General features: G+C 36.6%; 2 protein-coding genes across 4 annotated transcripts in view; both read right to left on the reverse strand.

The window, feature by feature from the left end:
• Positions 1–7,189, reverse strand: part of LOC144476135 (uncharacterized) — a 29,374-nt gene extending 22,185 nt beyond the window's left edge. Inside the window, exons 1-2 of one of the 3 annotated variants that reach the window (XM_078192752.1) lie at positions 6,810–7,189; positions 6,582–6,622 (exon numbers count right to left, since the gene is read on the reverse strand). The gene's annotated coding sequence lies outside the window, so the exon portion shown is untranslated. Of the gene's footprint in view, positions 1–661; positions 748–6,581; positions 6,623–6,809 lie in introns of those variants that run through there. The other 2 variants (XM_078192750.1, XM_078192754.1) reach the window with 2 other exon arrangements.
• Positions 7,190–14,834: 7,645 nt separating this feature from the next.
• Positions 14,835–16,260, reverse strand: Vps20 (vacuolar protein sorting 20). The gene is made up of 4 exons (XM_078192062.1): positions 16,076–16,260; positions 15,889–15,998; positions 15,374–15,804; positions 14,835–15,301 (listed from the first exon to the last, which is right to left on the reverse strand). Exons 1-4 carry the CDS (start codon positions 16,139–16,141, stop codon positions 15,255–15,257), a joined length of 654 nt encoding a protein of 217 aa, XP_078048188.1. The 5' UTR covers positions 16,142–16,260; the 3' UTR covers positions 14,835–15,254.
• Between the last annotated feature and the right edge of the window lie 917 nt (positions 16,261–17,177).

Raw genomic sequence — 17,177 nt, forward strand, 5'->3', positions numbered from 1 at the left:
CCCCCCCCCCCCCCCCCCCAGGAAGAAAGCATTATTCAGACAAGCTGTAGACACGAAATATTCTACTCGACGCAATACTAACATCGATCCATCATCCTTTGCTGTAGAAAATCAGCACAAAAACTTCGTACTTGATGGAGAATAAAATAATGTATACACCTTAACATCACGCATGCAAATACAATGCTGAATAATTTAATCATCGGTGGAATAGATCGAAGAATAATTTCAATCATTCGTACTACGATGCCAATGACGTAAATTCATGGATAATAATCAAGACCGGTAGGTTCGACAGAAGATAAAACTTACAAATTGCATATGACGTCGTATAATGAAGTGAATTGAAATCAGGAGAAACGATGTAGATGTTATTGTAATTTTAGAAACTAAGCATTCGCGCATCACTAACGAAGCTGCGAATTAGAATTTCCTGAGGAGCATCGAGTATCGATCGAGAATCAAGGGCGGAGCGAGGAAAAATTAGTGAAAGTAATTATTCTGCACGAACGAGTTTCGCTGATTGCTAATGCGACCCTTTCATCGGTCTGTTAATTGCGAGCGTTTGGTTAAAAGCGTATCTCGCGCGCAGCCCGTGCGGGCAATTGTGAAATAGTGAATGGCTTCTCGCGATTATGTTCTAGCTGCGAACAGTTCTCACCTGTTAGTCCGAATTTCCCATTGTCATTTTCCTTGAGCCAGAAAAACGTGGCGGCTCTTCGAAGGGAGCTAATGCTGCGCTATTTGCCCATTTATCTCGTGAGCAGATAATGGTATCGTCGAAGAACGACAGATGCAACGCTTCTGTTGAAGAACGCATGCGTTTTGATCAAATGCGAAGTAAAAGAGGTTTACGACTCGACGAACAAATTATCGTGCTCCGACTAATTTCGTTATTGCAACTCGACCAGCTTATATATTACTCTAGGGTGATAATGACACGACCAAGCTTGGCTGCAGTTCTCACTTCTGACGACAGTAATTGCACGCCGTTCGACGATCCGTCGTGAACGATAATTCACTGTGATTATGGAATCCATTATCTGCTATCGTAATTTCATCACTGATACTCTCAGCGCCGTGTTGATAAATATAGTATTAAGTTGCAGGCTGAAGGTTCTTACTTCTTTAGATGTTACACATGTCAGTTAATCATTCCCAGCTTATGACAATAATTCATGTCGATGAGTCGCGAAAGCAATGCCATTGAAATTCATAGGCTTCCGCGATATCCTATATGACAGGAAGCAAATATTTCGCATGATTGCAAACAGAACCGTTCCGAAATTTATCTCCCACGATTCCCTGAAAAGCTGCAAACATCAATGACAAAGCGACTTCTGGAGACCAACGGATCAGAGAAATGTAAGTAGTAGTTTGCAATTCGTGTGTCACGTGTGACTCAGAATCCTACGTAACAATGTCGTCTTATCAATGAAAACTGATTTCACTTGTTTTAAGGGCGGCTATTAAGTCTGATGAAGAGGTATTGTTTCAGCTGATACAATATGAGAACAGCGGAAACGGTTTAATGGAACGAAAGTGCAGATTTATGTCACGTGAAATTAGATAGAAATACTCTCTGTAGGCAGGAGTGAAGAACTGAGTAGAAAAATAAACCTCGTAGAATTCGTTCGAACGATTGTGTCTCTAAATTTAAGCCAGATTCATTCAGTCCTCTTCTCAGGATTTCATTAGTTACTGTGAGGATTGATATGGAAATATTATACAAGTATTATTTCAGCTGATGCAACAATAAAATGGTGTAACGTCGAGTACGACAGAAGTACTCGTTCACCTCAGATTACGAAGTTAAAAATAAGTATCCCGTGTAAAAAGTGTAAGGACGGAGAAAAATAAACTGTGAAGAATTCATCGAGTCTGCTGTACTTCTTGTATATTTAAGCGAAGTCATTCAGTCTTCTTACGAAAGCTACTAGAAGCTTAAAACAGAACAAGGTTGTAAAACAGTAGCACAAAAATACAGGTTTTTCTTAAATGGTAAACTTGAATGAAAAGGTACAAAATAAAATCAATAGTCGGGAAAGAAAAACTTAATGAGTTCATTGTGGTGAAACAAAACGAACGACGATATAATTTCTGTATGCTATGGAAATCTGCACACCCGCAAATACGGAATCCTAATTAGGGTTAGGTATACCTGCGAGTATTGTAGGTATACCTATACAAAGATACCTACTGTTGCTTATCTTCGCGTTCTTCAGTGCACTTTCTATCGTGCATTTTTGTATCCTGCGACTGTCCGTTTTTGTAAACGTATATTTCTTTCTTACTTCTTCCTTTCTCTTTAAATATAGTTTACATAAGTCTTGTTTCACACGAGTGTTTTATGTTAAATAACTTGTCAGCAGGGTAAGAGCCCAGCTTATTACAAACTATAAGTACGAATAACTCGATTAATAAAAATTGTGCAAAATTAAAAATGAAGTCGATGAGTTTAAAAATTGGAACGAAATTTAGTCCTGAGTAGTTTTACAACCGCTCGAGAGATGTGGAAAAAATCCAATGTAGTGTATAGCATTAAATCCGATAAAAATTTATCCGTAGTGTAAAATCCATTTTTCGATTTTAAATGTGACCCATAAGAAGGTGCGAATTATAATTTAGCTGAAATTGAACAGCTAACGACTCAAGTAAAGAGTGTCGGAGGTGCAGTTCCTGATTCCGTGATATTGATACGCATATTGTCAATGTTACCTACAAAATTTAATCACTTTCACAGTGCATGAGATTCAGTAGAAGATAGGAAGAAAACCCTTGAAAACTTGACACCACAAGTCAAATCATGATGGTCATCGAAAGAATAGTAAACGGTACTTTTTAATTCTTAACCTCCTAGGCACAGCTGGATTATGCGTAAATGGAGTTCTTCATAACTCAATTACTATTTTTCTTAATATATATATATATATAACTATATATACTCTTTTCTTAGTGTATTCTACATATACATTTTCACTTTAATCGTTTACTTTAATAACTAATAATACAATTGAGTAAAGCACGAAACATCGGCAAAAACCAATATAATGGCGCGTCGTGCCTAAAGACGATTACTCTGGGTTTAGACACATTTATTTTACACGGCAAAAGTCAGAAGTATCTGACAAGGTACAACTATTCTGCAATGAAGTTGGGAATCAGTTTGGGGAAAACATAAAAGAATTTCATAGTGATGGCGGAAAAGTATTCAATGATAGGAACGCTGAACACTATTTAGGTATACACCTCAGGTATACACCTCAACAGAATGGTTCGGCAGATCGGGTAAACCGAATTATAGAGGAGGCTGCGCGAACAATATTATACTCGAAGTTGGAATCACCTTCGTCGTCATGAATTGAATCGATGAATACAGCTGCGTAGGTCTTTAGGGCCTTCGAAACAGCCAGGTCAGAATCCCTAGGGCCTATGGTATGGCAACGAAGCGAATATAGAAAATTTGAAATTTTTCGGGGCAGAATGCTTCGTGCATATACCGCATGAAAAGTGGAGATAGTTCGACAGGAAAGTCTCCGTATCCGTAAATACAGAATCCTAATTAGGGTTTAGGTATACCTGCGAGTATTCCAGGTACAAAGATGCATACTGTCGCCTAACCTCAGAGTTCTTCAGTGCACTTGGCATCGAGCGCCTGGCTGTTTTTGTACACGTGTATTTTTTCCACATACTAAATTACCATACATATCCCTTTTTCTTTCTAGTTATTTACATACGTCCAGCTCGTCCGAGTATTTATTGTAAATGTATTTAAATCACATCATTCAGATTTTTTGCTAAGCTTTAACCAGTTAGCTGTCTTTTACGTGTATACACTTCATAACATAATATGTTGACATCGCTTCATAACGGACATATTCATCAAAAACAGCTGATTACTTAAGATGGGTATACACTTAGCTATTCTCTACTAAATTCTGTATTTTATGAAAGTATTATATTTGGTCGAGATGCAAAGAATATTATACATATAAAGTATAATTACGCACTGTACGCACTTTCTAAAGAGATTGCAACAGCTAGTTGGTGAAAGATACTAAAAACTGGACAGTTCGGAGTACAGTAATTGAATCTACCACGACGTTATACACAAATCATTTAATTCTGAAGTTGTTAGAAAATGGAAAATTTCCATCGTGAGAGATCGACGTATATCCTCGAAGGCTCGCGTCTGCATGCTGCGACGAAAAAAGAATCGAATGACGTGAACGTCTTCGATGAATGAATTCCCCAAGTAATCGTAGAAATCATGAAGTATGCGTCATTCGAGCATGGTATTTCTGCCGGTTGACACGTGATGCCGCGGCGCTGGCACGAGATGATCCACGTGCGTTCGATCCAACGGATCGGTGATTACGCCTCGTTAATACGCATGCTTGTTTTTTATCACGCGAGCGAGATATCTAGGGAGCGAGATCGATATCGAGAGAGATCGACTGCATTAACCTGCGGTCATTTGACAGAGATCGAGAAGAAAAAACCGGTAGATCGTTGCGGGAACGGAAAAAGGATCTGAGACAGTCGTGCCTACCGGTTTACAAATAGAATGCCACCAATCCCGTTTTCCGATTCGACTGGCACCGATACACGCCTCCAGAGAGACACCTCGGTAGATAGACATTAGAATATGGCAACTCTTTTCTGACCAGCTCGCGACAGTTCCAGGATGACAGAGCGATTCTTAAGAAATTGCGTTTCGATCCTTGTAGCAGAAACCGCGTCACACTAAGCAGTTTCGAAAATGATAATGGGGCTTTGAATCCTCTTGGCAAATCGCTGTTGACCCGGTTCCTGCCAACGTATCATCGATGATGTTTATGATTCCGTGTTGATGAGACAGACAGTTGTCGGTTATCATTCTTCGATTCGCCGTACAAACGTCACAATACCGTCGCGTCTGCTTCTAAGAATGTCTCGCCGAAGACACGATTTTTAGAACGGATAAATATAGTTCTGCCGATACGGAAGACGTTTTTTTCGTAGATATCGATACGTTACTTTTAACTGTTGCGTCTGCTCAATGATCTCTATATTGCTCTCTTTCTGGCTTCGGAGACACGCCGCGGAAAAACTATTAAATCTGTCAAAAACTAACACGGATTAAAATTATTTGACCGCCATTACAGAATTAAATGATGCGTTGCGACTGTAATCTCGACGATTCTATATCGTGTTTTATTACGATGTTGTTTATAACTATATGAGATGGTTATAATTGATATATAACTATATTTAGATGGTTACAATTGATAAGATGAAAGTAATTGTACAGTTTTGTTTATTTGGCAAGGATACAAACACTGCAGAATCCAAATTCAATCCGAAAAATACAATAGCTTCAGGCCGTTGTTATCTCAATAGAAAAAGGCTTATCTTAGAATCATTCGATAACCGCGGAAGTCAATGAACTCGTCTCGAGTGTGAGTTAATGGATCCGGAGTACTCTAGATTTTAACAAAACCAGCAAAAACATCGCACCGCGTTGTTGTTGTACTACTAATCATTCAAACAAGACGTGGTAATACAACTTTCATTTCTAGTAACCTGCTCCGTTTTTACGACTTTCTTACGTCTGAAATTATCCGTCGCAAGTAGAAATCTTAAAAACTCAAGCTTTCTTTTGCTTTTCTTGTCAACCAGCATTTATTTATTATCTCAAATTTTACGTCTGAAGCAAAGCTTTCAATATTTTATACGCGATTAGAAACTGATACCATCCATTTGCATTGCCCATTTACATTGCAGTAAAATATAAATTAGCATGGACGAGGTCGTTCCTTGTATTGATTATCGTAATTAGCAGAGTTCTGCCGCTTTACTAATAATTATGTATCGGGCTACGATAAAGCGACGGCAAACAGAATAATAAAACAATGAAATGCTTACGATGGTTTACAAAAATAGAACCTTGAAGTACTCGTTAAACAATTGGAACGTCATCATTTTCATATGAACAATTTAAATGAATTAATCAGATCATTTGTGACAATATTTCTCGTGCATATAGTTTGTGCCATTAGAAAGATCTGTTTTATTTTAATTAAATTCCAATACTGCATTTCTTGTTATTCTGTTGTATTATGGATATATTTTTCCGGTTTGTAATAAGTGTATACAGTTCTTACAATTTTGATAAAGAGCTGTTTTGTACTCGAAAAAGGAGATACATTTTAATGTACTGTTGTAAGTTCTGAATTTTAAACGTGATCGAAGCTTTAAAAAAAAAAAACAGAAAAAGCTTCAGTTGTCTACTTCAAAAATTAGACATAACAAATTCGAGATTTTAACATACATCCCTATTACTTGAACTATTTGTTTGTAATTTTCAGAACATGATACGCAAACTTAGACTTCTGGTAGATAAAATATTAATCTTGGAAATCCTCTTAACATCCAGATTCTTTAAAGGACTTCTCTATAAAGTTGTTTAATAAAACAATACATACACCTCGTTAGAGTTGAATGGATTTTATGGAATTATAAGAAACATGAGTGGATGATATACGAAAAACGAGGTAAATAAAACGTACAACAGGATCATGTTATCTTGAAATACTTACAATTTACTGGGACGGGAGAAGTTTCTGTTGATTTTCCATTTCTAGCAATAGATGGAGAAAATTTACATATAGAAATTGTCTGCTCGGATTGCAAGAAATGGGAGTTAAACAACAGCTGATTATCTCATTTAATAATTTGAAACATACTAATTGTTTCTCATAAGTACACGAAATCAACAGCCAAGTCATCAGGGTCGCAGAAACAGAAGAGCACGAAATGTCACCTACCTGGCACTGAGCGTGACGAAAGAATAGCTGTAATTTTCGGGTCCTCGGCGAGTCTCACGCACAATAAACTGAACTCACTGAGCCTCTGATCTGCGATCGGCAAGCTTTCGCTCCTCTTCTGTGCATCTGGAGATTAATTAGCCGGCTGGAAGCAGACGGTGTTTGATCAACAACCCCCACGTGACACACCAAGAGAACGCAGCTCCCACACGGAGGACTCGGCGCGGACTGACACGGTTCCCGGTTCTGCACACTGTCTAACCCACGCTGCCAGTTTCACTGCTCGAGTCAAGCACGAGTACAGCGCGTGTCATCGATGGGAGCGCAGACGTACTGGCGATGGGGAATGTTGCTATACAGTCCTGTCTCTTTGGCAACCATTTTTTGTTTTCGAACACCACGGGCCGGCGAGCACATCCTTGACAGACATCTTTGTGCAGCCGTTTACTTATGCCGACAGTCAAATTATAATGATTCCTGGTGAAAGGGGGCGAAACGCGAGCCCCCGGTAAGTTATCTTCGCTGAACCAAGTAAAATGAAGATATACCGTTTCATGAAAGTTGCAGACAGTCCGAAATACGAGACGTTGAATGATGATCTACCGTCTCGGGACTTATACTAAGTTTACGGTTGCAGAAGCGAGAGGCTTTGCTAAGTTCTGGAGTATCAGTTTCGGTAGCCTTCTTCGACTGATCTTCTAATTTTAAATTGTTGTAACAAGTGTTACACCGTGTATGAAATAGAAAAACTGTTTTATCGTTGCAGCTTCTTTGAGCCTAACAGCCACAAATGTCCCTGTAGTATCGTACCTTCATTTTAAATAAATTACTTTAAACTATATGTCCGCTTTTGCTGCTAGTTTTGGAACAACTCCTAATGTTCATCAATATAAGTCGGCAACAAACTTGTTTTGATATCATTGTGTCTATACTTTTTCCTGTAAAGAAAACATCGCTTTGCTAACGTCTCGACGTGTACGTTATATAGATTCTAAATTTTGTCCAAAGCAAGTCGCAACAGACTCAAGCAGGCTTTGCCGGCAATAAGTTTTGCGAACATCATCCTGCGAATGGCAGTGCGCCGCGAGGACGCTATCTGTGGTACAATTGCAAACAGCTAAAGATAAAGCCACAAATAAAATGACATCACGGCTTGCGGTAATCCAATGAATTTTTTCGCGCTCGCGTAACATTGAAAACCGTCCACCAGGCTCAAGAACACAGACATTAATTTCAATTTATTGTCTATTAACGCTTCCCAGTTGACCCGCGCCGAGCGTCGATTAGAACGACGATGCTGAAAATTGCGAGTTACAATCTGCTCGATAAGGATAGAGACGAGAACGACTCCCAGTATCTGAGTCTGCTGGGAACGATAACAGGCTGGAAAACCGTTCCGGAAAGCACCGGTTGCTCGACCGTGTTCCACAACCCGCAACGTTCCAACCTCATTTTCAACATTGTGCAATTAATGTTCTCCAAGCAAAATGACACTGTGATGTCTCAATCTATTAATAGGAGTCCCCAGAGTGGCGTCGTCATTTTATACATTCAGTCAATGAACATTGTTGTTTAGTCCATATCTTATATAATTGTTATCTTTTAGGCGAAATGCGCCAGGATGTATGAGGTTTCCTTTTTCACGTGAATTCGATATTGTTCTCTGAAAAAGAGGAAACTTAAATTGTTGGGTGATGTTGCCAGTGTGCACTTAAACAAACGTCTATCGTGTGTTGATAATAAGTCACTGAACACTATTATCTATTTTATAAGTCATTATCTTTATAGGAGAACACGTTAATGATGCACAATGTTTCTTTTCCACGAATTTTTTATATTTTCGCTTCAAAAAAATAAGAAATCTCGTATTGTTAAGTTACATGTTAGAGGTGCATGTTTAACCTTAACACCTATTGAAACTTATGTAATCACTGTTAGCGGATCGCTAATGTTTATGGCAGTATTATCGACATAGAAGTATTTTTAAAATCAAGTGTTCCTATTTTGCATACCAATAATGAAAGTGTTCCAGTGTGATCCAGTAGTATTAAAAACGTTCCTCTTTTTTATAATTTCACAATCTTTTTCCAATTATATTCACAGATTATCACCACAGATGAATAAGTAACGATCTTACAGGCTAGCGATAGTAGTTACGGGATTATTTCCAAAACATGCTGCCACTTAAACACTTAACACTGCTGCTCATTTTACCACAAAAGAAAATTGCTTCACCCTGCCAGTAACGATTATTTAGTTGAAGAGCAAGATAACATTTGGAAGAGCTCTTTAAACACTTTTTATCATTGCTGGTAGAGATAGGCAATTATTAAGATGCCGCAGAACTTGTGAAAATATAGTTTCCTAAGTGTTAATTATCGTCAGCTGTTTTCTAAGAGATTTCGACGTGAAAATATGAGGCAATGGAAACGTTACATAAATAAATTATGGACTCGAACGTGTTATTCACAGCAACAAGCAGTCATTGCATTCGGAACGATGAATTAAAGTTCTGCGTGTAATCTTTCATATGATATTCCTTGTAGCACAACTTTCTACCGTACTGGCAGTGCGCAACGCCTTTTATTTTCAGTTGTCATGTGTTATCTCGTGTACGTAGGCATGACTCATTTCAACCTGGCAGTACGTAGGACATTACTCCATTGTTCGTTTGTGCAATTAACGAAGGAACACTATTCCTTTTTTCCGAGGCAGGATGGAGGCCACTCCCCCGTATGATCTTTCTGAGTATAGGCTTTCTCCTCGTTTATCAACAAACTCGATGTTTACAATTGTATACAAGACACAAAATCATTTGGAATAGTCTGTTATCAATTTCTGAAAGTGCCCTTATTGCTTAAGAAACGAATAGCTTGCCATAAATCGTATCGTCATAGTTTCCAAGTCACTTCCGTCGCCTAAGCGTGCCGATATTTTGATATCGCGTACACGGTCGATCGATTCGAGTTTACAACTTAGGGATAAACAGATCGAACGACTCATATCAACGATAATAGATAATATCCGAAGATTTTGTAACCTCGATGATTAGAAATACCGGAAAATTATTACGATAAAGTATATTAATACGTGCCAACAATATTGCAATTACAAACTTTTCCGTCCACGTTCCACGAAAAACTATTCTTGGGAATTATCTCCGTTCATCGTTGATTCGCGTCGTGATTCTCCAGGAAATATATCCTCTGAACACATTGAGGATAATTGCAAAGAAATCTCGTCTCTAATTTATGATAATTTAGGCAAACAAGTTCTACTTTGATCGCAACACTTCCGTAATCCTCCGAAGCCGTGCACGAAGAACTGTTACATATTGTTCGGGAAATCTGCCCGGAATATCTTAGACGTTAAATTCGAGAAGATTTAGAAGTAATTCAATGTAAATTTGGTGGGACGACTCCAACGATAGTGAGTCAATGTGCGCAAATAATTGGAATAAGAGACTCGAATTGATTCGGCCTTTGTTGCTCTTGGAAGACGAATTGGTTTTATGAAGTATCTTGATGCGAGTATAAATAGCAATTATAACAACAATATACTCGACGTTGTGTAGTCTGCAACAACGTCTTATATCAGAAAATTAAAAACTCCTATCAAAACAGAAATTTTTCCATTAGAAATTTGTAAAACTGTTTTCAAATTGGAGATCAACGGATTCACTAATATAACAGTGACTAAGGGTAAATTATTGTGTGATCAATCCACAAAATCTTTATCGCAGCTGAATTCTTTCGTTAGGTTAGTCAAAAGTTCTAAATTAACAATTATTTATTATCGTACACGGTAGTGTGTCGTAGGTGGTGCCACATAATTAACACACACAACGCCGTGCTTGCTATCTGCAGCGCAGATAAGCGAATATCACTGATAGTGCGAATACGATAAGGAGTATCCTTCTCCCCTGCGAATTACTTTGCGCAACGGATATGTCGCGTGGGATTATTGCAAATACAGCAATAAAATGTTAAACCACTCTAGATCAACTTGATCTCAACTATCCTGGAGTCTTATTGCGACGATACCTCGGTTTTCCTTGTTTCCAAAAGAAAATCAAATAACGACATTAAAAATTTACCTTATATAAGAAATGTTGCTGTTACACCGTCAATTACCAACAATTATTTATGTAACAAGGGAGAGACATGCAAACTGCCAAATTTCATGTTTTTACCTATCAAGAGTAAACAGCAAGTGTCTCACAACGAAAGTAACAACAGTCGGTGTTTAAAGCCATAAATTATGCAAACTTAGTCTGTTATCTAAAGGAAAGAACACTTAACGAAACTGCGTTTCGATCATGTTCTACAAAACAGCTCGCGGTTTCACCGGCAACGGTGGCGCCATTGTTAATTGGAGAGAAAATCAATGCCAATAACAAGACTGACAATTTTAAGTACTCTTGGATTACGCTTATGGAAAAGAACAGAATTATTTTCACGTTATCGAACCGTGGGTAATCTTCTAAAAATCACGATACGATAGAAGTAAATCGACTGTTATTGTTTCGTGCAATAGTACCAGTTCAAAACCTTAGTATCATAAAATATTATCAAAACATAACGAAATGCTAACACGTACTTTTAAATTGAATTTCTTAGTCGCTGTACAAAGAAGTTGAAACTCGGGTACTGGATGTTGAAACCGACGAATTTATTGCAATTCCCAATGCTATTCACGTTCTTATCATGAAATAAATTTTCCAGTCAGTCTTTATGAATTGGACCATAAAAATTCACAGTCTCAATCGATAAAAGTGTAAACGAATGGATTTTTCAATGTTGTCGTTTCTCAGCTTTTGCAAGATGATTTCAAAACACTGGAAACTTTTTCACTCAGCCATATTGGATACTATTTTGTATTAGTTTCTTCTTTTTCTTACGTAATTTTCACTTGAAATGTAACTTCGTCCGCTTTTGGCAAGCATTTGAAATGAGGTGTTCTATATTAGTAACTTTCGGACGATGTTGTTACACGTGCTATATGTATACAGAACTACATCGTATTTTCAACTGAAATTGGTGGTACTCGCTTCTGTACCTGTTACCATTGATAGCAATAAAAATAAATTTGTTTTCTGAAGTTGTGCCATCGATCCTCCGTTAGCAGGAGACCAACTTTCATCGGATTTTGTCTGTTACTAAGATACTACTCGTGTGTGAAATTAGACACTACAATAAGTATCTCAAATTTTTTAATTTTATTTTTTAAAAAAATAAAAATCTATACTCGGAGGTACAAAATTAATGTTGCAGATCACATTACAGAAGTAATTTACTGTCGCTAGGGACAAATTAGAATACTGATAATTTGCGCGATGATCCATAGTTTAATTGACAGTAGCTCTGAAATCAGTCCGGAAACGTAGCACATGGTCAAATAAGAGCACAGTGTCTTGGAAAGAGACCGAAAACAGTGGTAAGCCGAGGGATCCCGTTATTCGTATCATTCTTCCTTTCTCTTCGTCTGTCTCGTCCGCGAAGGTCATCCGGTTTCCAATACAGAATTGCCGAGCCGTGCAGGCGTCATTTTAAATATCAGGAGACTCTGATACATCCTGCAATTTGCTGTAGGTGTCTCGTGGTATCCGTCGCGCTGGTAGCCGGCGCGATTTTCCTGGAAATTCGGTGCTCGTGCATCCCCGACATGGATTACTCACAGATTTTTCGTGATTTCCGACTGCGATAAACACATCAGTTTTTCTCACAATTTCGATTCTAGTGAAAAGTTGCTACATTGAGATTCTTCTTCTTCTCTATAAACGAACTGCGAACTTTCCGCAACTTCGTGTCAAAGCACGCAAATAATTTTTAGCTTTTCATGTTTAAAATAGGTTAATTAAAAACAGTAGCTATTTTGTTACTATGTATGTATATTAATAATAGTATATTCTATTCTGTGTAATTGAGTTTATATTTTGAATGGAATTTTAAAACGCAATGCATTCTGTCAATTTTCTCGACTTTTTGTTTTTTGTAAAGTCAACCAATTTAGCAAATGAGCGGCTTATTTAATGTGTTAACATATTCACGACCGCTGACGTGAATTCGCGTCATTTTAAATTCCATTTCTGGTTGCCGCTGACGTGAATTCACGTCATTTTAAACAACATATAATTGTCACATTGATATTTAAAAACAAATTTTATCATTTTTATCTTTGCTTTAACGATACAAGTTTGTAGCAACCAGCTTCAGAATTTTATTGTTTCCACAAAAAATTGGCCGGTCACGAATATGTTAAGTACCCAATGTCAACTTTAAGAAATGACACAAAATCGAAGTAATTTAAATAATTCAACTGAAATTGAGAAGTTTACAATTATAATCTGATGCTAATTTACCTCTTTTATATTCTAAAATTCTTCTTCTTGAATCTCTGAACCTAGTCAAAGATTAGTGTCAACCATATATGATATTGAGTTTGTTAAAACAGATAAAAGTGTTGGAATTGTTAGATAAGAACTCCTGTTTTTCGCAAACGATGCAGAAAATTTCTACTATGTATAAACGCTTGTGGCATAGTGATAAGCAACTGTTCAAAAACAATGTTGCAGTTCTACTGGGCTCTAATCAATGAGCCAGCATGCAATCGGACTGCTAATTACTCGAATAACGATCGAGCTTCGCGTAGAGTTATTTGCGAGACGTTTCCTGATCAATTCGGTTAATCGAGCGTTCGTAATTGATTACGGATGCTCGATTATTACACGAGCATAATGATTGCATTTGTCACGCCGATTGTCCCTGACCATTGAATTCGCATTGAACCACCGAGTCCTTTTAAAATGTCTGTCCCGACAGCGCTAAGCGATTTGTTAAAACAATTCGAACGTTATTATTGGCGACGTGAGCTGGTCTTATCCGGATTTCGCGTGGACATCTTCCATTACTAGTCCTTGTGCGAGATTAATAAAAGGAATGAACGCGAAGAGAGCTGTTTTATTTGTAATAACACAAAAAGCTGAAAAAGTATGTCTTATTTATATTACAATATTTTTATTCATTTAATCTCAACGGAAAAGAAATTTTGAATTCGAAATCTACTATAACATAGATGGCGCTTCGCAGTTCAGTCCGCACGCGTAGTTTCTCTAATTATGTTGATGACAATGTAACGAGGATTAAATTATATTAAAAGTGACGTGTGCAGTGTAATTACTCACGCATGACATAATATCTTTCCTGCATAATGAGGTAAGTACTTAAAAAAAGAATTTCTCATTGATTTCATTCTTGCAAGCAGGAATAAAAAGAAAAAGGAAGTTGCGGTGTCCGTGTTATTCCCTAAATTGTTTGCACAATAACAAAAGTAATTTGTAAGAGTTTCATGAAATTTTTTACATATCTTAATTCAAATAATTTAGTTATGTATATTATTATACAATTTATGGTATTATAACAAATTAATTCTATCAGAGTTGGGATATTATTAATCCTTTTCACTCGAAGTTATTTTAACTCTAAAAACTTTCTTCTAAACTACAGTATTTTTATTTTATACGATTTTTGCATTTTATGCATTTGCATCTGATACAATACTTACATGTTTAACAGATTTTTTGAATATAGATAAACATAATTCTTTGAACGTTAGTAGTTTAGTAATTTTTTAAACACAAAGGGTTAAATAATCATAATAATATAGCCTGTTTCTCTAAGTATATTGTAAATACAGAAGCACCTAAACCACTAGTAGGTTCTTTATCTTATCAGTCGTAATAACTTGCACTGGTACAGCACATGCAACCTCCTATTACAGCACGTTCTAATTGTACACAAGTAAAATTAACACAGAATGAACGAATATTTGATTCATAAATAAAGGCATGGTGTATTTAATTTTGAAGAATATTTAAAAAATATAAGTAAATGCATTGCTATGAATATGTGAAGTATTATGCAAACACTAGAACTACATTTTCTTCCTGTAGCATTTTATTAAGAAATTCAAATATAGAACACTTGGAATTAAGCTTTTGAAGAAGTTAATAATTTTCACACCATGTAGCAATTAAAACAGTATTTATTAAAATTTCTCAACATTTTTGTATTTTTGTATATCTAAATACAAGAGACCAATAATAAGATAGAAATACATTTTTACATATAGGACAGTACAAATATAATTAACATTGTACAACATATACAATGCATTAAAGTGTATGATCAATTTACATTTGTTTTAAACGTTCTTTTCACTGTATATGGGAAACACTTGCACACACTGTATAACTGAAGGCAATTTCTAGATGTCTCTTTAGTAAAAGTAACTTCCCTTCTTTCAGTTAATTTCTAGTGAACTTACAATATGAATGGAACATCATTTAAACTTCCATACACAGTATACTGTACATATATACATATAGATATCCCTGGGGAAAGTACAGATAGAATAAAAATATCACTAACGTTACTTAGTGCGTGTTTATGCTTCTAAAGCAATAGATTCTGGTATTTTGTCTTTTGTTCGTTCTGGAAAAGTATATTAGTGAATAAGAGAAACATGAGTTACATATGATTCTTACAGTGCGTAGGACAACTTACCTTTCTGTTTTGGCAATTCTTGCGGTACTTCCGGCAGAGCAATAATTTCTGGTTCCTCTGGTAAAGTTACATCAGCTGGCACTTCTGGAGTCTTGTCTTCTACCTCTGCTGCCAACAAGGCATCAAGTTCTGCCACAACTTCACCTTCATCTTCCTGAGTCAGACTTCCTAATAATATTTCATCTATTTCTTTTTGCTTGTCAATGCCTTCTTTGGTTTCATCCATGATCTTATCAATTTCCTCAATTGATAACAAGTCATGCAGCTTCTTAAGTGCAATGTTGCCCACTTTTAATCCATCCACAACCTTCATCTCTACTTGTGCGAACTCTATATCATATACCATGCGCTCCAAGTTCTCGAGCTGTCCATCAGTCTTGGATAACAATTGCTCCTGGAATTTCTTTTTCCGCAATAGTAGCAATGCTCGACTACAATCAATATTTCAACATGTAATACCTATGTTTAAGCATTATATGGAGTAAAGTACAAAAACAAAGAACCTTAACACATACTCTTTTCGTCCATTTTGTATAAGTTTCTTGGCAAGTAACCGATCGTTTTCGAGCGTTTGCTCTATCCTCTTCCGATATTGTTTGATTTTATCCCTGGTTTGTTTTAATTGCTGTATAAAGAACGATGTTGTAGTAATCTACTGTGCTTATTACTAACAAAGAGGTTAGGAAATTCGCATGAACATACCAGAACAGCTCTGTCCTGTTCGGTGATACGACTTGGCGGTTTCTTCTTTGCGAAAAATATTCCCATTTTCTTTTAAATGTCGGGCTAGGTTATCGGTCAATCTGACACGTGGTATCTGGGTAAAGATTCATGTCACGTTTGACAGATTCACTTGAAATAGTGATAACTGAATGAACCATGGTCAGCGCCATACTTACATATCGACCTATCGATGGTATTGCTTTCAGTCACGGCGCAAAATACGAATGCGAAATATGGAGGCACAGAAGACGAATAGCTATGTACAGTAATGGGTCCTATTCCTGTACAGTTTTCATGCTGCTTAAGCTATCTCGCACATCCTTATCATTTTACTGCTCATCCAGCTTCACACAAGTACTGTCGAAAGCGAACAAGATACGATTGAGAAAAACGGGACGATATCTATCAATTTCTATGTGTGGTTGTACACAGGGATAGAAAATCTAGCTTGACTTACTTTGCTATACTTGCGGCTTTTTCCTTTTTGACGTTCGGTTGGCAGTTAGCTTCAACTTTCAAATAAATGAAATCTGTTGCGTCTAGTATATTTGCAAAAGCTGTTCAATAAACTTTCAGATAAATATGTCTTCTGCAAATGTTTAAATAAATTTACAGGATTTGGTTAAGATTATCATTGTATTGGCAAGAATCCAACAATTAAAAGTTGTCAATGATACTAATGAAAGTAGGGTTGAGCTTATGGAGGAATATAAAGAATTTCCTAATGTCATTAAACAGTTTAATGGAAGATGTGTAGATTGATAGGTTTTTCTTTAATAAATTATTATATTTGGTGATAAGTTTCACGCTTACTAATTTTACATTCCTTATTATTTGTAACCTACTTTTTATATGTTTCATTGTTTCGGCATTAGTTAAAATTTCAATGTTGCCTCTTAGATGCCCCTTGGGTAACTGACAAGATAATGTTTTTTAAATAGAAATACATATCTAAATACCTTTCCTATCTGTGAGCCTATGAAAAAACTTCATAAATAAAAATCGTATTGTTTCATAGTAAACACATAAAGCCAAAAAGATCTTTTTTCGATATCATGGGAGTCATAACGAATTCTGGTTT

Source organism: Augochlora pura, chromosome 10, assembly GCF_028453695.1.
Source record: "Augochlora pura isolate Apur16 chromosome 10, APUR_v2.2.1, whole genome shotgun sequence".
Classification (NCBI taxonomy): Eukaryota; Metazoa; Arthropoda; class Insecta; order Hymenoptera; family Halictidae; genus Augochlora; species Augochlora pura.